Source organism: Oncorhynchus tshawytscha, linkage group LG30, assembly GCF_018296145.1.
Source record: "Oncorhynchus tshawytscha isolate Ot180627B linkage group LG30, Otsh_v2.0, whole genome shotgun sequence".
Taxonomy (NCBI): domain Eukaryota; kingdom Metazoa; phylum Chordata; class Actinopteri; order Salmoniformes; family Salmonidae; genus Oncorhynchus; species Oncorhynchus tshawytscha.
In genome coordinates this window covers 24,148,694-24,171,577 of record NC_056458.1, presented here as the reverse complement: position 1 = coordinate 24,171,577, position 22,884 = coordinate 24,148,694, and the positions used below count along the sequence as shown (strand labels likewise).

Genomic DNA, 22,884 nt, shown 5'->3' with positions numbered 1-22,884 from the left:
CATGAATTCGCACTAATGTTCTGCAAATGATGAGTAGAGATTCACTTGTGTCCAGTGTCTCACCACAATGGATATTGCTCTGTAGTTTGAATACATTCCATGTTTCATACCCTTTACAGATAGAATAATACCCCGATTTGAACATCAGAAATGATTTTCTACTCCACCCCATACTAATAATGTTAGATCAGACAATTGAATTCCTTCTCTGCTTTTTTCCTTACTGATAGTCTGAAGTTCACATGCCATTCCATAATGCACTGGTTGTCTTTTGCCGCCGCCTTTGGTTTCATGGCGTTCGCACATTTAGTTTGCATGCTGCCACATAGTGTGTGGTCAATCGCGTTACACGGCAAAAAAAGAGAAGTGGGAAAAGGAACATATCGCACCACCAACTAAAAGGCGCTGCATGGTCAATCCGATCTCTGCATGGTCAATCCGATGTCTGCATAGTCAATCCGATGTCTGCATGGTCAATCCGATGTCTGCATGGTCAATCCGATGTCTGCATTGTCCGTGCAGCATTTATGGTGATATGGCCTCTGCAGAAGTCGGGGCAGTGCAGAGCTGTTGTGAAGGATGGGGTCAAGGAAGTGAGTTTGTTTATACAGGACCTCCCGCCATCACCTACCATCAACCAATCATGTCAATGCGGAGCAATACGGAGCCCTCCGCATTGTTACAAAATTTGAGAATGACACAGCAATGCGTTACGGAGCTTGATTTGGCCTCTGCATGCAATTTCATAAAAATCACCACCCCATTCCACTACTTTCACCCTAACTGATCCTACACTAGGCCTGGGAGGACGGGACTCTTTTCGCTGCCTCAGCATATGACACCTTCTGTTCTACTCTGACCCTGGCAACCTCAACCTGTCTTTCTTGCATCGGGCACTTCTGATCCCCAGCAACATGGGCACCTTCACAATGGACACTTCCCCCCCCACTGATACTACACATTCCTTTGTCACTTGCCCTCCTGCACACTTCTCACATCTCAGAATCTCCCTCCAACACATGCTGCAATATGACCATACGTTTAGCATCTGAAACACAGTGGGTTCTGCACAAAGGCTCTCACGGGAAAGCTGACATATCCTAACATTACCTTTATCAGGTGAAAAGGACAGACAGCATCTTCTGAGTCTCACCACACTCGCCACCGGGTCTGTGTCGCAAATGGTGGGCATCACAGAGGCAGGGAATCTTAAATTTCAGTTGCTCCACCTCTAAACTTAACGCCACTCTTGTAATCGGTCCTTTCAAACCTCCGCCACGTGTGTTCTGGCTTTGGCCCAACCCATCAGTTTCTAGACGGCCCCGAAATATGTTGCATTTGGTGAAGTGTCAGGAACGTACGCCAATTCAGACCATAGAGATGGAGGAATCATCTTTGTATCGGCCATTATAGCGTATGTGACAGCATGGGCAGCACCATTGAGGCGATTTTCATTTTGAAGTAATCGATTTTCTTCTTCATGATTTTGCTGATCTCTCCTGATGACCCGGTTGGACATGGAAGTCCCACCCAGCTGACTACATTAAAATGGTAGAAGTCCTCAATGGCGCTGCCCATGTTAATATGGCCTTTTGACCACTAGAGGCCTCTATCATTCTTTATGATCCAGACTCATTGCAGAGAATAAACTAAAGTCTGTGGTCGTGGCGTAGTGTTTGACTGGAGCAGGAGCCTGGGTAGCCAGGCAAATCAGAGGAAACCATCAGACCAACTCCTTGAATACCCTACTCTTTGAAGTTTGTTCAACAAATTGTTTTACCCTTTAGTGTGTGTACTTTAATCTATTGATACTTGGGATATTGCTTTTTAATAGGAAAAGTTACAAAATCGCTGCTGGAGGACATCTTTAAAATGCACTACATGACCAAAAGTATGTGGACACCTGCTTGTCAAACATCTCATTCCAAAATCATGGACATTAGCATGTAGTTGGTTCCCCCTTTGCTGCTACAACAGCCTCCACTCTTCTGGGAAGGCTTTCCACTAGATGTTGGAACATTGCTGCATGGACTAGCTTCCATTCAGCCACAAGCATTAGTGAGGTCAGGTAATTATGTTGGCCAATTGTCATGCTGAAACAGGAAAGGGTCTTCCCCAAACTGTTGCCACAAAGTTGGAAGCACAGAATTGTCTAGAATGTCATTGTATGCTTAGCGTTAAGATTTCCCTTCACTGTAACTAAAGGACCTAGCCCAAACCATGAAAAACAGCCCCAGACTATTCCTCCCCCACCAAACTTTATTTTTTATTTTTTAACGTATTTATTTAGATTAATTTTTCATACCTTTTATTTAACTAGGCAAGTCAGTTAAGACGGTCTAGGAACGGTCTAGGAACAGTCTAGGAACAATGGGTTAACTTCCTTGTTCAGGGGCAGAACGACAGATTTTTACCTTGTCAGCTTGGGGACTCGATCTTGCAACCTTTTGGTTACAAGTCCAACACTAACCACTAGGCTACCTGCCGCATAGTCCGTCGGACTGCCAGATGGGGCGGCAGGTAGCCTAGTGGTTAGAGCGTTGGACTTGTAACCGAAAGGTTGCAAGATCGAATCCCCAAGCTGACAAGGTCGTTCTGTCCCTGAACAAGGCAGTTAGTGTTGGACCAACTGTTCCTAGGCCGTCATTGAAAATAAGAATGTGTTCTTAATTGACATGCCAAGTTAAATAAAGGTTAAAAAATAAAATTAAAGGTGAAGCGTGATTCATCACTCCAGAGAAAGCGTTTCCACTGCTCCGGAGTCCAATGGCGATGAGCTTTACACCACTCCAGCCGACGCTTGACATTGTGCATGGTGATCTTAGGCTCTCGGCCATGGAGACCCATTTCATAAAGCTCCCGACTAACAGTTCTTGTGCTGACGTTACTTTGAGGCAGTTTGGAACTCTGTAGTGAGTGTTGCATCCGAGAACAAGATTTTTACGCGGTCCTGTTCTGTGAGCTTGTATTCTACCACTTGGCGGCTTAGCCGTTTGGGCTCTTAGACGTTTCCACTTCTCAATAACGGCACTTATAGTTGACTGGGGCAGCTCTAGCAGGGCAGAAATGTGACAAACTGACTTGTTGGAAAGGTTGCATGCACGCTGAAAGTCACTGAGCTGTTTTTCTATGTAGATGGCTGTGTGCTCAATTTTATACGCCTGTCAGCAACGGGTGTGGCTGAAATAACCGAATTCACTAATTTGAAGGGGTGTCCACATACTTTTGTGTATGTATAAGGTGTTACAAAAAGTTTTTTTAGTTTGGACCATTTCTATCCTTTCACAATTTTACAAACTGTACAATCTTGCACTTCACCACTGTAAAGGAAAGTCACTATTCATGGCACAGCAATTTATTCTACATGAACTGCATACTGTGAATGGATCCTTTGGAGAGTGTGCCTTCTTAGATTAAATATGATTTTAACCTGAGGCGAAAATGTGGTCACCATCCAAAAACAGATAACACTACTTTTTGTTGCCTCAAATAATGTGTACTGTTTGCATTTGAATGTGAAGTGTTTACTTTTTTTAAAATCATGATTTACTCCAGTGTAGAGAGTAAACCAATCAGAGGTCTTATATTAGGACTTCTTATTGGATTTCAGTGTGGATGGAACAGTGCTATCTATATGTGATTAACTGAAGCTCGCCATGATTGACTAGATGGTTTGTAACTTGGATCTAAAGGCTTAAATGTACTATTATAACACCACCCAGCATGTGTATTTTGACAGAAGTGGTCAATATAATCAGAAATTAACGATTAAGTAAGTCTTACTTCAAGTCATCAAAAACCATCACTGTCAGAACCTGAAGCTGGTAGCATTGAATGATTTGTTGTCATGTAGGATGTGATATAATTCTTGTTTTGAAGTTCAAGTGCATTTTTGTTTTATTATTATAAAGTTGTAATCTGTTGTATTAAGGATGGCAAAGAACCTGGTATGTGTATGGAAATGATTTGAGAAATGTATTTATTGCACTTTCTGATTTGGGTGTGTGGTGTTTGTTTCCTTTCTCGTGAGACTCCTGAAAGCTGTGAATTTTATCATGGACACTGTACCGTCAACCAGAATTGTAAATATTTCACCAGCACAAAAATGTTTTGTAGTTTCACAACAAGTAAAACAAGTTTTTTTTTGTTCTACTCTTGCCTGTGCTTTCTCCTCTGTTTTGTGTGTCTGTGGTGTATTCGATGTCAATTTTGAAAGAAATTTGCAGAGCATTGCATTTTTGACAAAAGCTTTGACCAAAAAAATGCTTAAAGTAACAAGTTAACATTGTTGAAGTGGTGGAAAAAGTACCCAATTGTCATTCTTGAGAAAAAGTAAGATTACCTTCATAGAAAAAATGTCTCAAGTAATACTGAGTCACCCAAAAGAATACTACTTGAGTAAAAGTCTAAAAGTATTTGCTTTTAAATATACTTAGGTATCAAAAGTAAATGTCATTGCAAAAAATATACTTAAATATCAAAAGTAAATCATTTCAAATTGCTTATAATATCAGATGGTACATTTTAAACATTTTTTATTTATGGATAGCCAGGGGCACACTACAACAGCAGACATAATTTACAAACAAAGCATTTGTGTTTAGTGAGTACTCCAGATCAGAGGCAGTAGGGATGACCAGGGATGTTCTCTTGATAAGTGAGTGAATTGTATCACTTTCCTGTACTTTTGGGTGTGAGGGGAAATTGTATGGAGTAAAAAGTAGATTATTTTCTTTAGTAAAGAAAAAGATACCTAAAAAAACAACTTCGGTAAAGGTAAAAATACTTCGGTAGGTAAAAATACTTTAAAGTACTACTTAAGTACTTTACACCACTGTTTGTTGCTATGTTTTATGAAAGTTAAAGCATAACTTTGTCTGTAGTACCTTTCGTCAGTGGTAGTACCTTGGGCACCCCAACGAGTGCGGTAAATGGAATCTCCGAAATTTTACGTCATTGAGCCTCGGCCTCGTCTAGGTTCAGAAACACGCTAATATACGGTTCTAACGTTATTTATTTATTTTTTTTAACCGAAAATGGGAGATCCTGTGGCTGAATACTCGTCCCGACTTCAACAGCAGGTCAGCTCTTACACTTTACAAAGACCTCTTGGTTTGCAATAATGTGCTGAAATTAAGAAAATGTTGGTAGCTACGCTAACGTGGACTCGTTTGACGTAAATGTGGCAACTAAGCCAGCTAGCTAGCCAGCTAAACATTGCAGCAGCTTGCTAGCGGACTTGTGAAAAACGTGTGAAGTCGGATGCCAGCTAAGTGTTATCTTTGTTGTATTCTAGCTAGCTGTATTAAGTTTAATTGTTACTGCAAAGACTGACAGGTCAGCTGTTACTCATGTTGATAATGCAGGAACGGATTCATTGTACTGCCCTTCCCATCTAGACATTTCCTCTTAACTATCAATCATAACATACTCTAACGTTGAGGGACAGTTATTAGCTAATTTAGCTAGCTAGCTGAAGCTTTCAGTTTGGTTCTGACGGGTGTGGCATCATGTGATTTCCTCAATCTGTGCTGATGTCAGTAGCTTAGTTTATAAGTTTTGAGTCAAAGTCCTGAATGTCATTGCACACTGTACCTCAACCAATCCTGCATTTGTGCGGTTTTCGTAGACTGAGTATAGGTGTAGAGGCAGGACATTTTCTTGACCGTGAACCCTTCGTCTGTCTAGGAGCAGGAGATCCATTCCCTGACTGCTGAGATCGAGAGCCTGAAGAACCCACAGAGCCTGGGCTTGTCCTCACACCTGGATGGGCTGAGAGAGGAGAACGCCAAGCTCAAATACCGCCTCAACATCCTCAAAAGGGTGAGTGATCACTTGCATACGTATTTCCACACTCCCCTCTGGGTACATTAATGTTAGGAGATTGAGCTATCTTATTCATTCACATACAGGAGATGCTTTGTTTCACCTGTTATGTCCGCTTGAGAGAGAGCTAGAGACTTTATTTTTTTAACCTTTATTTTACTAGGCAAGTCGGTTAAGAACAAATTCTTATTTTCAATGACGGCCTAGAAACAATGGGTTAACGGCCTGTTCAGGGGCAGAACGACAGATTTGTACCTTGTCAGCTCGGGGATTTGAACTTGCAACCTTCCGGTTACTAGTCCAACGCTCTAACCACTAGGCTACCCTGCCACCCACTCTCTATAAGTTGTTCCAAGTTTCCCCCAAAGAGCCTGTAGGAGGAGAGAGACTGAGTAGCTATCTATAGGTTGTCCCCTATACGTTGTATTGAAGTGCTCTCTGTCTATCCTCCCTCCCCAGAGTCTGCAGGAAGAGAGGAGCCAGTGCAGTAAGACCATGATGAACATCAACCAGCGTCTTCAGGAGATCTTTGGTGAGGCCATCCGGGAGGCCTGGCCTGACCTGGAGAACCCTCCCCTGGCCGTCACCCCCAACCAGCAGGCCAAATTTGGGGACTACCAGTGTAACAGCGCTATGGCCATGGCCCAGGTGGTACAATAACACTGATGGATTTTATTCTGTTTGAAGCTTGTTTCTCAGTCTCAAAATGCACATCAGCCAATTCAAATCATGAATGTAGTTGCATGTGATAAAATGCTACATGTTAGCTGTTCCTATTAGATATGCTAACCTAACCAGCTGGGAGTGATTATTTCCTGTAACAAATTCCGCAGCAGCCTATCAAAGATCTTAGAATTTATATCCAACAACCAATGGTATTTTTAAAAATAGATTTACTTGGACACCAGAAATATGCATTAAACCTCCACCTGAATTTTGTTACACTTGGTCTGTCATATGTGAAGTTTGCCAATATTGCATGATACGTCCTTGACCAGGCTACTAGCTACTAACGTTAGACAAAAGGCATGTTTTTACATTAATGACAAAATCCCACGTTTCACACAACTGTGTTTTTACGGGGAAAAGATAAAGGTCTATTCAACATTTGTGACCGATCGCCTCGATTCGGTCTTATGTAGCAAAATTTCAAATTGTTTTTACATTGGATAAAAGTAGAGACTCGGAGCTAGGAAATTGCATATCATACACTGCAGTTGAGGAACAATGGGAAAGTAATTCTGCTTTGAATGTTGATAAACTTGTAACCCCACTTTTGAGAAAATGGCCCTTGAACATTTTGGTAGACCTACTGGAGAGCTTGTCTACGCCCATTCAGCATCGTTCACACCCTCTTAAGCCTTAGCCCAACCATCTCTTTAAGGATTCACATGTGGTAAACACGCTAAATCAAATCTATGTTTATTTGTCACATGCACAGGATACAGAAGGTGTAAACAGTACAGTGATAGTACTTGCCTAGTAGCAATATCGAAAACAGAGAGTGTCCAGATAATTATTTGATTGTTATTAGACAACGCTTACCTGACACACTTGTTTAAATTGATGGGTCATATGAAGGAAATGCTATAACCACCCCTCACCCACAAGTGGATGGGTCACTATTGACACATGTTCATGAAATACAATCAATGGCCGTAATCACCCCCAGACACACTTGCTAATTTTCTGGGTCATGTAATAATCTGGCTGTGGAGTCTTTTGTTTAGACATGTAGCTGCTAGCTAAACAATGAACCAGCATAACCCTCATACCAATACAAACATTCTCATAGCTGTAGTATGAATCTGCAGGTAGCTAAAGCTAACAAACTAGGTTCAATGTTAGCTAACATTAGGCTATAACTAGCAAATGGATTTCTGATTCGAATAATTCTACTACACAGATCATACATGTAACGTTAGCTAGCGAGCCAGTAAGCTAACGTTTGCTAGCTCACTAACAGTTCGCTTTAACTTGCAATAAAAATGACTTTCTGACAAAATTAGAAACGTATATCTGGAAAAAGTAGCTAGACTCTTACCCGTATACATGGATGAACGATTCACTGCTGACTGGAACCATTTAACTCTGTTTTGTAGCTACACTGTTCAAATGTTTGGGGTCACTTAGAAATGTCCATGTTTTTGAAAGAAAAGCACATTTATTTTGTCCATTAAAACTTCTTCAGGATCGGTGTCCCATCCACAGGATGGTTGCGCTAAAGTAGGCTAATGTGATTAGCAAGAGGTTGTAAGTAACAAGAAAATTTCCCAGGACATAGACATCTGATATTGGCAGAAAGCTTAAATTCTTGTTAATATAACTGCACTGTCCAATATATAGTAGCTATTACAGTGAAAGAATACCATGCTATTGTTTGAGGAGTGCACAGTTTTGAACATAGAATATTATTAATAAAACAAATTAGACGCATTTGGGCAGTCTTGATATAAAATGTTGAACAGAAATGCCATGGTTCATTGGATCAGTCTAAAATGTTGCACACACACTGCTGCCACCTAGTGGCCAAAATCTCAATTGCGGCTGGGCTGGAATAATACCATTATGGCCTGTCTCTTGCATTTCAAAGATGATGGTACAAAAAAATACAAAATAACATATAAAATAAAACAAATTTTGTAATATCTTTTACCAGATCAATTGTTATATTGTCTTACATTCCTTTCACATTTCCACAAACTTTAAAGTGTTTCCTTTCAAATGGTACCAATAATATGCATATCCTTGCTTCAGGGCAGTTAGATTTGGGTATGTCATTTTAGGTGAAATTTGTGGGTTCGATTACAGACTCACATGGAATAGCCTTAATTTCTCAGAACAAGAGTATACTGACGAGTTTCAGAAGAAAGTTAATTGTTTCTGGCCATTTTGAGCCTGTAATCGAACCCACAAATGCTGATGCACCAGATACTCAACTAGTCTAAAGAAGGCCAGTTTTATTGCTTATTTTTACAAAAAAAAATGTTTTAACCTTTATTTAACTAGGCAGGTCAGTTAAGAACAAATTCTTATTTTCAATTATGTCCTAGGAACAGTGGGTTAACTGCCTTGTTCAGGGGCAGAAAGACAGATTTTTACCTTGTCAGCTCGGGGATTCGATCTTGCAACCTTTCACTCTAACCACGAGGCTACCTGCCGCCCCTTTAATCAGCACAAGAGTTTTCAGCTGTGCTAACATAATTGCAAAAGGCTTTTCTAATGATCATTTAGTCTTTTAAAAGGATAAACCTGGATTAGCTAACACAACGTGCCATTGGAACACAGTAGTGACGGTTGCTGATAATGGGCCTGTGTACACCCATGTAGACATTCCATTAAAAAATATGCCATTTCCAGCTACAATAGTCAGTCATTTACAACATTTAACAATGTCTACACTCTATTTCAGATCAATTTAATATTATTTTAATGGACAAGAAAAAGGACATTTCTAAGTGACCCCAAAGTTTTGAATGGTAGTGTACATCGTTGTGTCAAGTCACTCCGGTTCACACTGACCGTGGTGTGTGCAGAAAGTAGCCCATCACTTGTTCTTACTGATCTGTCGATAGCGCCTGCTAAGTTCAGGGCATTAATGTTGTTGAGAAAAGTAGCAACATTTGTAGTTCTCGATGGCTAATGTTATATCTTTCAAAAACAGCACTGTAGAAAGGGCTGTCTAAACATACTGAACAGCCCACTTTATAGACAGAAGCAAGCTACGTGGCAGACCAATCTAAACTAATCATCGTTATCATTGGACAATCATCGTTATTTGGAAGGTTCCTGTATTTTTACATGGCTAAACCAACTAGGCTCTTAATTTAACAATTTAATTTCTATTTATGGATGTAATACAAGTTTGTTATTAAGGCACATGAAAGTTCACATGTTGCAGAAAGCATTTCTGCCCAAAAATATGCATTTTGATTTAAAAAAAAAATGATGTTCAAGTGCTGCCCCTGCGAAGTAGTGACGTGCGACATATGCCAAATTTCCTGAAACGAGTCACATTTTAAGGTCACCCCCTCAAAAAAGCCTAATGGTCTTGTCAAGTAGCTGTCATGTAGGTCAATTACTATTGCTGCCAGGTGGCATACTCCGTTAAACCGGTTAACTGAATCTACGGGGCACGATAACCTCTTGTTCGAAAACCCCTCGCATTAATTAACCGTTTTTATTAAGGATTTTTTTTTCACTGCTTGTCTCTGTGCTCAGTACAAATAACGCATATGTGAGAGTGGATCATTCTAATAATGCATATAAAACGTTGTTACACCTTTGATGGGATATAAAATTCTGTGGCACCTAAAATGTCCCTATTAATTTACTTAGTGGTAATGACCATCTCATTTGGCCCATACTGCAAATCATCTATTTTCTGTGACAAACTTTCTTTATAGATTTAAATAGCGTTTATTTGGAATATGTATGGAATTGATGGTTCATTTGGGGACATGGTCAGGCAGTTTGGGAACTTGTCCTGATTCAGCCTGGAGAATTATGGAGTCAACTTGGGGTCATGATAGGTGCTGCACCAAATGTTTGATGGATTATAATAATTGATTATGCTTATGTTGTATTAATAGAATGGGAAGGGCAATAATACCCCTCCCCCACTACATTTATAGGGTCATGGACTACATATATATATATATATATATATATATATATATATATATATATACTACACTGTTCAAAAAAATAAAGTGAACACTAAAATAACACGTCCTAGATCTGAATGAATGAGATATTCTTATTAAATACTTTTTTCTTTACATAGTTGAATGTGCTGACAACAAAATCACACAAATTATCAATGGAAATCAAATGTATCAACCCATGGAGGTCTGGATTTGGAGTCACACTCAAAATTAAAGTGGAAAACCACACTACAGGCTGATCCAACTTTGATGTAATGTCCTTAAAACAAGTCAAAATGAGGCTCAGTAGTGTGTGTGGCCTCCACGTGCCTGTATGACCTCCGTACAACGCCTGGGCATGCTCCTGATGAGGTGGCGGATGGTCTCCTGAGGGATCTCCTCCCAGACCTGGACTAGAGCATCCGCCAACTCCTGGACAGTCTGTGGTGCAACGTGGCGTTGGTGGATGGAGCGAGACATGATGTCCCAGATGTGCTCAATTGGATTCAGGTCTGGGGAACGGGCGGGCCAGTCCAAAGCATCAATGCCTTCCTCTTGCAGGAACTGCTGACACTCCAGCCACATGAGGTCTTGCATTAGGAGGAACCCAGGGCCAACCGCACCAGCATATGGTCTCACAAGGGGTCTGAGGATCTCATCTCGGTACCTAATTGCAATCAGGCTACCTCTGGCGAGCACATGGAGGGCTGTGCGGCCCCCCAAAGAAATGCCACCCCACACCATGACTGACCCACCGCCAAACCGGTCATGCTGGAGGATGTTGCAGGCAGCAGAACGTTCTCCATGGCGTCTCCAGACTCTGTCACATGTGCTCAGTGTGAACCTGCTTTCATCTGTGAAGAGCACAGGGCGCCAGTGCCAAATTTGCCAATCTTGGTGTTCTCTGGCAAATGCCAAACGCCCTGCACGGTGTTGGGCTGTAAGCACAACCCACACCTGTGGACGTCGGGCCCTCATACCACCCTCATGGAGTCTGTTTCTGACCGTTTGAGCAGACACATGCACATTTGTGGCCTGCTGGAGGTCATTTTGCAGGGCTTAGGCAGTGCTCCTCGTGCTCCTCCTGTTCCTCCTTGCACAAAGGTGGAAGTAGTGGTCCTGCTGCTGGGTTGTTGCCCTCCTACGGCCTCCACGTTTCCTGATGTACTGGCCTCTCCTGGTAGCACCTCCATGCTCTGGACACTACGCTGACAGACACAGCAAACCTTCTTGCCACAGTTCACATTGATGTGCCATCCTGGATGAGCTGCACTCCCTGAGCCACTTGTGTGGGTTGTAGACTCCGTCTGTAGACTACCACTGGAGGGAAAGCACCGCCAGCATTCAAAAGTGACCACAACATCAGCCAAGAAGCATAGGAACTGAGAAGTGGTCTTTGGTCACCACCTGCAGAACCACTCCTTTATTGGGGGTGTCTTGCTAATTGCCTATAATTTCCATCTGTTGTCTATTCCATTTGCACAACAGCATGTGAAATTTGTCAATCAGTGTTGCTTCCTAAGTGGACAGTTTGATTTCACAGAAGTGTGATTGACTAGGAGTTACATTGTGTTTAAGTGTTCCCTTTATTTTTTTGAGCAGTGTATATATTCATTATAAGGTTTAATATTCTTTCACAGTTCTTTTCTAGTCTCTGCCTCTTATAAAGAAATGTTCTGCGAGATGTGTGAGTTATTGCACTCAAAACAGGGTGTCTGTGAGAAAGCGCTTCAAGGCTAAAAAAGATTCATAGACACACAACCCTGCAGGGGAGTGAAAGCGATAAGAGGCTAGTCAGACATACCACTATAAAGCAACTTGGGGAGTGGAAAATTACTGCTGAGCCCTTAACACTGGAACTATTGTCTCTCCTGCAAGTTTGTAAAACTGTATATGCATGGGCTTGGTCTCTTGAGTAGGTGTTGATGTAGGGAGTTACATCACTAGGGGTTGACTGCAAGCATATTAAAAGCAACTTGGACTTTTCCTATTTTGCAGAACTCAAGAGAGACATCGGTTGTATGTTTGATCTTTGACTTCTGTCTACAGCTGTATTTTGAGTTCCTTATTAAGTAAATAACAGCCAAGAAAAGTGGAACCAACAGGAACACAACACAACACATGCACAGTGATGACATGGTGAACAAACAAACACATAAAATAACAGGATATACTGCAGGGTGTCAAATAAACTGAAATCTGTCTTTCTGAGTTGGTTTTGCAAATAGCCTAAATATCAACAGCTCAACTTTAATTTGAGCAGTTAGTGGGTGAATGAAATGGGAGTGTCATTGTTTTGGATTTATTGTGTTTCAGATGATGAAATCAAAGGGCCTGAAAGTGAACCCCAGGGAGATCGCTGAGAAGATTCAGCAGAACATTCCAGACAATGAGCTCATTGAGAAGACTGAAATTGCTGGACCAGGTTTGTGAAAATTCACCAAACAAGGAGGTGGGCAGAGCCAAGCACGAGCTAGCAAGATCTTACATGCTGTCTGCCATCGTGCGCACGTTGATTTTGTTTACCCACACCAGAAGCGATCAGGACACACAGGTTGAAATATCAAAACAAACTGAACCAATTATATTAATTTGGGGACAGGTTTAAAAGCATTAAACATTTATGGCAATTTAGCTAGCTAGCTTGCTGTTGCTAGCTAATTTGTCCTGGTATATAAACATTGGGTTGTTATTTTACCTGAAATGCACAAGTTCCTCTACTCCAAAAATTAATCCACAGTTTAAACGGTAAACCAAATTAGTTTCTTATCATCGCTCCTTCCTTCAGGCTTTTTCTTCTTTGGACTTTATATGGCTGTTGGCAACCAACTTTAGAGCATTACTACAACCGACCGGAGAGTGGACCTAAGTTCATCTTTCAATCATCCATGTGGGTATATGCTCCTAAAAACCAATGAGGAGATGGGAGAGGCCGGACTTTCAATTTTAGCGCCTGGCCACGCAGACGCTCGAGCAGTGTGGGTGCAATGATTGAATAACATGTATGTGTAAATTTATTTTGCAAATCTCGTGCACGTGAAGCGAGCGGTGTGGTCAGCATGTTATTGGCGTGTTTTAGCATGTATTCGCATGTTTCTGTTAGGGAACGCAGACTCTGAAGTGCCCATGTGCAAGAACTCCATTTGCCCTTGCACTCCTTCTAAACAATGCAAAAATCTACAAAACTTAGTCTACTGTTCGCATCAGATTATTGTTTTGGGAACAAAACTTTATTGATATTAAATGTTTCATCGATGAGAACATTTGCAGAATGTCGGCCCAGTGGGCTTCCTCTCCTCACAATATTTAGTGGCGATTGAAATTCCAACCGGATGCTTTAGATTGATACATCCAGTTAAACTAAGTTGACCACGTGTTCAGGATTGTGCGGGACTGTCCTGCATTTTGGCCCTTTGTCCTGCAACCAAACAATCATGTCCCACATGTTGTCAACAAATTCAAACCTCACTAATAAAAAAATTAAGTTGATTTGTCAAATCAAATGTTTCAGACGTTCCAACCTGTCTCTTACAGTCACGCTGCGCTTATTGAAATATATATTATATATTATATATATATATATATATATATCAGGATGTGGTCTGTTAAACACTTCTCCAGTCGTTGTTGAGATATATTCTATCGTCAACCAGTCACATTTCTCAAATCTTTTCAGATTAAATTCCAGTTAAACTTGGAGAACAGTTAGGCCTAATTACTTACAAAATGCAAGTTTCTGAAGAAGAGCTACAAAAGTTAATAGCCATATTAGACAGAAGGATATAAGGTAATTTTGTAAAACTTAAGGCTGTCCATGCTCATTACTTGTTCGTTAAACTCAATCACATTTTAAAAGTATCCATTCCTAGCTGTTTTACATTCCCTGAGACCAACCAGAAAAAAATCCTTTGGAAAAATATTCCTAGATTTACGAAACAGCCAACCATGTGGTATCTCGTTTCTGCATCACCAAATTTTTCGCAAGGAATTAGAGTAGGCTACGTGCACAACTATCTCATTCTGTGTAGGAGTGTAGTGCTGCCGGAGCGTCTCTCTGCCACTTCTCACAATGTTGCTTTTTTAGTAAAGTTAGAACCAAATGTAATAGCATAGTATAACATTACTCTTACACCAAAAACACCACCTAATTTCTTATGAGATTTTAGGATTGTTAGCGGAAATGTCTTTTTTTCTCAAGCGGCCAAAACGCAACAGTGTGCGCCACTAGGCAGAATGTGCTTGGTTTGAAACAAAATATAGGAAGGCTATATAGTTTAACAGAAGTTAGGAATGTAACTATGGTTCTTCAAATACCTGGAAGACTGTAGATACAGTTGAAAGTATGGATTATATCCCTCCGCGCAGGTCGAGCAATAATAACAACAAAGTCACGCCAGTGACGTGACTGCGTGGGAGGACGTGCCCCTGCGGTTCATATGAAACCGTACGTCAGACCACGCACTGTCTCAGAGAATCTTCTCGCCCAAAAGATTCAGTGACAGGAAAGTACTGACGGTCTTCCAGGTGTTCATAGAACCATAGTTCAAAGATTTGTTACATGCGCCGAATACAGCAGGTGTGGACCTTACTGTGAAATGCTTACTTACAAGCACTTAACCAACAATGCAGTTTTAAGAAAATACCTTCCGTTCTACTTCATACCTTACAGACGTCAGTACATTTGAAAGTATGGATGACCAACAGTCACAAGGAATAGCACTACTAACCTAATGCACCAGTGCCACTGGAAGAATGGTAGAGCCAGTGGTGTGGCAGGATGCGACGTGATTTGGACATGAGATTTGCTCACTCCTCCGCAATAAGGAGGGGAGCAGTAGGCCGCCATCTCGATGGCTTGATTGATGTGAACCTCAGGCAAAAAGGCTGGATTGGGCCCTAAGGTCACTCCTAGGTCATCTGCCTTCCACCGTAGGCAGACCAGGCTCATATATAGCGTGTGGTGCTCACTCACACATTTCGCTGATGAAATAGCTAAGAGGAAAGCCGTTTTCAGAGAGGACCATTTTATGTCCGGCTTCTCCGTATGCTTGAAAGGAGGTTTCGTCAAAGCCTCCAATACTAGTGGCAGGTCCCAGGATGCCACACAGACTGTCCTGGGAGGATGCAGCCGGCGGACACCTTGTAAGAATTGGCAGATGAGGTAGTGGGCCCCTGCTGATTTTCCATCGATGTATGAATGGTTAGCCGATTATGGCTGAGGCATACAACTTCAAGGTAGAGGCAGAGCGACCTGAGTCCAATAGTTTCTGAAGGAAGCTCAGTATAACAGGTACAGAGCAGGACACTGGTTCCTCCGTCCTGGTAGAGCACCATTCGGTAAACAGCTTCCAGCGTACATCATCCTGGTCGATGGGGCTCTGGCGTTCTGTAACGTCTCGATAAAAGCAGGATTGCAGCTGGTCAGTAGAGGGTTGGGCTCTTCAGAGGCCACACCCATAGCTGTAGTTGGTCTGGGATGCCATATCCTGCTACCCAACTGTGAGAGCAGGTCCTGCCTGTGAGGGAGCTGCCATGGTTCTCCCTCCAGAAGACTGAGTAGGGTTGGAAACCAGGGACTCGTTGGCCATCTGGGAGCTACAAGCAGCAGCCTGTGCTGAGCCTGAGATGGCAACATTGCACAGGGTAAGATCAGGGGGTTTGAAGGAAAGCATACGGTAGGTCCTCTGGCCATGTGTGAGCTAAGGCGTCCATGCCTAGGGGGCTCTTGGACTCTGGTTCTTTCTGGTAAAGAGAGCAGTGGGATGTTTGATCTGAGGTGAACAGTTCCATGTGTGCTGTCCCGAACCGCTGCCATATCTTCAGTACTTCTGGGTGAAGTCTCCATTTCCTCCAGGGACGGTTTCTGTTGCGACAAATCTGCAACCTCGTTTACCTTGCCTGGGAGATGAATGGCTCGTTGGGAGGCCAGATGTGGTAGGGTCCATTCCAAGAGTTGTTGGGCCACCTGTAGGGACAGTACAGACCTCGTTCCCTCTTGATGGTTGATGTGTCAATGAATTGTCTGATCGTATCAGGATGTGTTTGAGAACAGGCAGAAAGGGATTCAGGGTTAGGTAAACAGTCTGATGTTCTAGCACATTGATGTACGCTTTCCTCCGTCTGGGGCACCACTTCCCCCAAACAGACCTGTGTTGCCACTCTGCTCCCCAGCTTGTTAGTGGAGCGTCAGTCGTCACTACTTACCGCCTTTCCGGAATTGGTCCGAGAGCGACACCTGTAGTTAGGTAGGCTCTCTTCCTCCACGGCCGCAGAGCAGATTAGCATTCCCTTGTCACCTGGTTTTTGGTGTTTTTGTCCTTGGGGTCCAAGTGGAGGTTGTTTAACCACACTTGTAGTGGCCTTAAAGAAAGCAGGCCTAATAGTGTCACTTCGGAGGCCACCGCGAGCATGCCCATCAGTTGTTGGAACGTTCGTGCCTTCACCAATGCATTCAACTGGAATTGTTTTAGAAGAAGAAGAAGAATGCTGTCCACGCGCTGAGGTGGTATACATGTCCTCATAGTGCGGAAGTTCAGAGCCATGCCAATAAAGGTGACCTTTTGGCTTGGTGTTAAGTTGATTTTGTTCACGGTAAGACCCAGTGCGCTGACGTGTCAGCGCTGTGACCTCGGCCGCACACTTGCGAGTGGGGGTGCAGATGAGCCAGTCGTCAAGGTAAGGAAGGATCTTGATCCCCTGTAGGTGGAGGGAGCTCAGGGCTGCACTCACTTATCTTGTGAAGATGCGAGGAGCCAGGGTCAGCCTGAAGGCTAATACCACAAACTGGTATGCATGGCCTTGGAAGGCGAACACAGGAATGTGAAAGTAAGCATCTTTTAAGTCCAAGGACGTGAACCATTCCCCTGCGGCTACGGTCTGGAGAAAGTTGAACGTCCACAACATGTGAAAGTGGAGAACTTTTAGGAAAACATTGAACCGTTTTATATCCAGAACTGGACAGAAGCCTTTCTTCGGAACCATGAAATAGATTGCATAAAAGCCATCTTGCTGTTCTGATGATTTTACTCTTGTGATCGAGCCCAAAACGGTTTCTGCCCCATGCCTGTTCGTGGGGTTTGTCGCGCGCTAGTCATGACCACGGCCTCTTGGGGGTTGGGGTGGTGGCTGCATAGCCGTCCGGTGCTGGCGAGCACCTGTGTTAGGCTGGTGGTAGTACCAAGGGCGTGTGTAGGGCTGAGCCGAGTGAGAGTGGGGATGTTCACGCGCGTCAGGCCTCGATCTGCCATGACTGTGATTCCTGGTTTCTGGGCTGTGGTGTAGCCCAGGGACAGTCCCGCACAATCCTGAACACGTGGTCAACTTAGTTTAACTGGATGTATCAATCTAAAGCATGCGGTTGGAATTTCACTCAGCCACTAAATATTGTGAGGAGAGGAAGCCCAGTGGCCACCGGTGGTAGAGTATGGAGCGAGATGGAACTGGGCCGACATTCTGAAAATGTTCTCATCGATGAAACATTAAATATCAATAAAGTTTGAATGCGTTTTCCACTTTCAATGGCCCGCTCAGCCGTGGGGCCGAAGAGCAGTCCGGGGACAACTGGGAGCTTGCTCAGCGCCCCTCTGGAGTCATCGGACATTGGGGCTTGGGCGAGCCAGACCTGGCAACGAGTCACAACAAGGGCGGATATCAGTCTGCCTAGCTCTCTGGTCAGGAATGCAAATGCTTGAAGAGATGTGTCATTCAGGTTGCAGAGGTCCAGGTCTGCGTGCTCTGACTGGAGCACTCTGTTTTGTGCTTGCATGAGCACTGAGAGGGAGTTCCCAATGCGGGCCATGTGGGCCGTTGTGTCGTAGGCCCGTGACAGTAGCTCATCTGTGGCCCTGCACTGAGGTCTGAGGCAGCGGGCATCATCCTTCAGTGCTTCATCTGGGAAGAGCATTAGCTCTGCTATGCATTCATCCCATGTTGTTTTGCGTCGGGCATGGCAGATATCGTCCCACTGTCCTTGCTGTGGTGGGCAAGAGCCCATAGGTGAGCCCAGCATCTCTGAAGCGCCATAAGAAAAGCTGGTGAAGGTGGCACACTGAACGGTGTAACTGCCGGGGTCTTCCTTTTTTAAAGTTTTTTTTTAACATGTTTTTTTTTTTTACAAAAGGATAGATTTGGAGTTAGATAAACTTCGATTTTTCGGCAGGTACATATGCAGGATGCTACCCTCCACAGCATGGCCTTCGCTCCAGATCAAAACTCCAAACCTACAACCTCATTTTGACCAAAATTAACTGGAGAGATTACTGCTTTCAATGTCATTTCTTTTTCCAAGCTATGTGGAGGGTGCTCTAGCCAACAAACAGCAGAGACCTGAGGACACCATTCCAACCTGGAACTGAGTGAGTAGTGTTTGGTCTGATGCTATTTTGAAAGCCATGAAGAAAAATAAAATGGAGTTAAGGCTCCCAGGCTTGCAAGGACAGGCCAGATACAAATTCAATTAGCACTAAGGTGTGAAATAAATAAGTGTCAGGAGTCTTTGAAGCATCCTCTGAAGCCCCCTCCTGCTGTTCAAAGACAATTCACTGGCATATTATACAAGAAATCTGCCTACAGAAATAAAAGCTTATCCCAAGTGGGTATGACACCTACTCCCAATGCCTGCTGCACTGCTGCTTGGATTCCACCTGGCGATCTGTTCACCGTCTGTCCTGGCCTGTCTCCCCCTGCCTGGTACAGGTACCTCCACCACACTCATCTCTCTCTCTCCCGAGCTTTCGCTCACCTCCAGCACACACACACTGTTGGGGCGAGTGACTCTGAACTTACAATGGCTAGCCCCAAGTTGTTATATATTGAATTTTTTTCTTGTCCATTTTGCTATTTGCCTCATGACTCCTGCATACTTTGTTGACTACCAACTTTCTTTACCCAACCGTGGGACAGACTGTTTGTTCCCAGACTCGGGACTCTGACTCTCTATTGGTTACACTGACTTGGCCTCCCATCCCATTCTAACCACCTCTCGCCGGCTTTGTATTCATGTTACCCGATGAAATTGCTGTACAATATGATCTTGTTGGCATCTGATGCACATTCAGATGTCATAAAGCACCACTGCAGAGCTCCCCATGTCCTATGCCGTGCCTTGATTGTATTACTGTTGATGATTTCTGGAAATGTGCATGTACTTACTGACCATTTTGAATCCCAACATACCTTTTCCGCTATGCAATCTGGTTTCAGAGTTGGTCATGGGTGCACCGCAGCCACGCTCAAGGTTCTAAACGACATCATAACCGCCATCGATAACACACATTACTGTGCAGCCGTATTCATCGACCTGGCCAAGGCTTTCGACTCTGAGAAGAAATAAGAGGCAGTGTGTGGTCTGACGTACAGTTATATATGAAACGCAGAGCACGTCCTCCCACGTTGTCACGTCATCGGCGTGACTTTTTGGTTTCTACTGACACTGTAAATTCTATGATATTCAATAGGCCATATCACAACTGGTACTGACTTTGAGAAATGTACATTTACAATTTTATTGCGCTCTGGCACCTAAAAAAGTTAGCACTACACCATGAGTGGGAAGAGGATTCTTCTTTAGTGGGCGAGTTGCCAATTTATTTAATTCATATAGGCTACACTGTCTCTCGCGGATGTCCCGCAAATCATTCTCTTGTCTCGCACTTTAAATGTGATCAATCATGCTGAAACATCTGGCTCCTTCTGTCTCTTGTGTTACATAGCTTTTTGTGCTCTCAGGGTTCATCAATGTTCACCTTAAGAGATCGTTTGTGTCCAAACTGCTGACCAACCTGCTACTCAACGGTGTCCAACCTCCCCCCTTAGAGAGCAAGAAGAAGGTAGGCTAATATCCTGCTTTTATGGACCCAGCTGGTGCCCTTTTCCAGTTTTAAATGTGGTTGAATCTGATATGTCCCATAAACTATTGGATGAATCTTATGTGGATGTGTGTGTTTCCTAGGTGGTTGTGGATTTCTCATCTCCAAACATTGCCAAGGAGATGCACGTCGGTCACCTGCGCTCCACCATCATCGGGGACAGCATGTGTCGCCTGTTTGAGTTCCTAGGCTATGACGTGTTGAGGTCAGTAAATCAGTCAAAATGTGATAGACATATAAATTCAGTTAATCGTTTTTTGAAGTGTACTGGTATCACTTTATGATACAGAAATTACCAGGTATTTACTTAAAATGTAGTAAACAATAATAACCTATGAATGTATGAAGATGTATTTCTGTGTTACCTTATCAAACAGCTGTAACAGTTGTCAGTCACTAATATACCATGACTCAGCCAAATGAATACCAACAGAGGCAGAGCAACCCCTACATTTCAGTTAGTTTATTTGACTCCCTGCCCTGCGTATATCCTGTTATTTTGTGTTTGTTTGTTTACCATGTCGTCACTGCATGTGTTTGTGTTGTGTTCCCTAGGCTGAATCATGTGGGGGACTGGGGCACCCAGTTTGGCATGCTCATCGCTCACCTGCAGGACAAGTTCCCAAACTACCTGACCGTGTCCCCTCCCATTGGAGATCTGCAGGCCTTCTACAAAGTGAGTCCACCCAAAATACAAAATATTTAAAAAATGGAATAAAGTTGACCACCACTACAGATGAAGGTGGTGGGTTTAAAAAAACTTAAAGGTAATGAGATCAGAAATGGCATGTCCTGTCTGGCCAAATGTTGAGTTGTGTAGACTGTCCTTGGCATACATTACAGACTGTTCCTCAAATATGTTACCTATTGTCTCCCCTGATGATATGAGTGATTCCTCCCGGTCTGTCTGTGCCAGGAGTCCAAGAAGCGTTTTGACGAGGAGGAAGACTTTAAGAAGAGGGCCTACCAGTGTGTGGTCAAGCTGCAGAGCAAAGACCCAGCCTTCATCAAAGGATGGAACCTCATCTGTGACGTTTCCAGGAATGGTGGGTGCGATGAATGGATAGATGAAGGGGTGCTGAAAGTAAGAAATTATAGTGAAGGTTACGTTTTGTTCAAGGGTTAGTTAGACCTAATGCCAATTACTGTGAAGAGTCGAAAGTAACTAGAGTCCTAAAGATGACATTATCAGAAGTAAATTCACAAAAATATAGGCCTAGTACAGTAGTTCAGCTTTTAATGAAAGATCACAATCAGACAGACAGATAAAGTTGTGGCGTTTGCCATTTTGGAGTTATTGACATCGTCAAAATGGGGGTTCACATGGGGTGATGAGTTCATGGTGACTACTCTATTGTCAGTTCTGTTTCATTGGGTTTTTTGTGTGTGTGTGTGAGAACGCATGTGTGGGTATGTATGATAAGGGCATGACAGGCCTGAGGTGTCACAGCGCTCCATATTGTGTGATCTCTGGGAGGATTTAAAGCTTCATGTGGCAGACAGGGAGGGAGAGTGGGATGAATGGAGGGAGAGACACACTCAATGCCTTCATTAGCCAGCAGTCTTGTCCCCACTGAGACCCAGCTGAGGAAGGGCATTTGGGTTGCTTCATCCTTTTCTTTCTCCATTTCCTCAACGAGTGACTTTACTTTCTCGTGTCTCATCCAAAGACATACGATGTAGTTGGTGTTGATTTCCCCCTAGTCTTTCTACTGAACTCCAACACAGATCCAACTCTTGTCTTTTTGTCTCGTAGAATTCCAGAAGGTCTACAACTGTCTGGACATCCAGATCATCGAGAGAGGAGAGTCCTTCTATCAGGAGAAAATGATCGCCGTGGTCAAAGAGTTTGAGGCCAAAGGTCAGTCAGTTTAAATCAAGTAAAACAAAGATAGCTTTACGTTGTCATTCAGTTCATATTAATGTTATTCATATTAAGATTGTACTCTTCACCTCAGGTGGGTTGCTGTACTGCAAGGATTCCCTCATAGTGGGGGGGTATGGGACATTTCTTGATTTGTGAAAAAAAGTTAATATTCAGTTGTTTATACCGATCTAAAACAGCACATACATCCGCAAAGCTTTAGGCTAGAAACATGGTAAAATGCCAGAGGAAGACGCAGCCCTGATGCACATAGGAATATCTTTGGATTGTTTCTCTGACATTCAGAAATTGAGCTATGACCTTCTAAAGTTGAGGAGTCAAAGAAATGTGACTTTGCTTGGGAAGTAATCTCATATAATGTCTGACTCTGTCGATATCAATTGATCTATTCACTTTCTGTATTTAATTTAAAAAAAATATTTAACCTTATTTAACTAGGCAAGTCAGAACAAATTCTTATTTGCAATGAAGGCCTACCCCGGCCAAATCTGGATGACGCTGGGCCAATTGTGAGCCGCCCTATGTGACTCCCAATCATGGCCGGATGTGATACAGCACGGATTCGAACCAAGGACTGTAGTGACGCCTCTTGCACTAAGATGCAGTGCCTTAGACCGCTGCTCCTCTCGGGAGCCCTAAAAGAGAATATGTATAGCCTACC

At 43.1% G+C, this 22,884-nt stretch overlaps 1 protein-coding gene across 4 annotated transcripts in view; it reads left to right on the top strand.

Annotated features, from left to right (window-relative positions):
* The first annotated feature begins 4,635 nt into the window (after positions 1-4,635).
* The window catches only part of rars1 (arginyl-tRNA synthetase 1), a 32,902-nt gene continuing 14,653 nt past the window's right edge, over positions 4,636-22,884 (top strand). The window contains exons 1-9 of one of the 4 annotated variants that reach the window (XM_042309608.1): positions 4,636-4,657; positions 5,689-5,823; positions 6,286-6,474; positions 12,789-12,897; positions 20,199-20,299; positions 20,422-20,543; positions 20,894-21,014; positions 21,255-21,384; positions 22,095-22,199. In XM_042309608.1, coding sequence (XP_042165542.1) covers positions 6,322-6,474; positions 12,789-12,897; positions 20,199-20,299; positions 20,422-20,543; positions 20,894-21,014; positions 21,255-21,384; positions 22,095-22,199 — 841 coding nt within the window. In that variant the 5' untranslated portion in view covers positions 4,636-4,657; positions 5,689-5,823; positions 6,286-6,321. Of the gene's footprint in view, positions 4,658-4,887; positions 5,082-5,198; positions 5,269-5,318; positions 5,338-5,688; positions 5,824-6,285; positions 6,475-12,788; positions 12,898-20,198; positions 20,300-20,421; positions 20,544-20,893; positions 21,015-21,254; positions 21,385-22,094; positions 22,200-22,884 lie in introns of those variants that run through there. The other 3 variants (XM_024393956.2, XM_024393957.2, XM_042309607.1) reach the window with 3 other exon arrangements.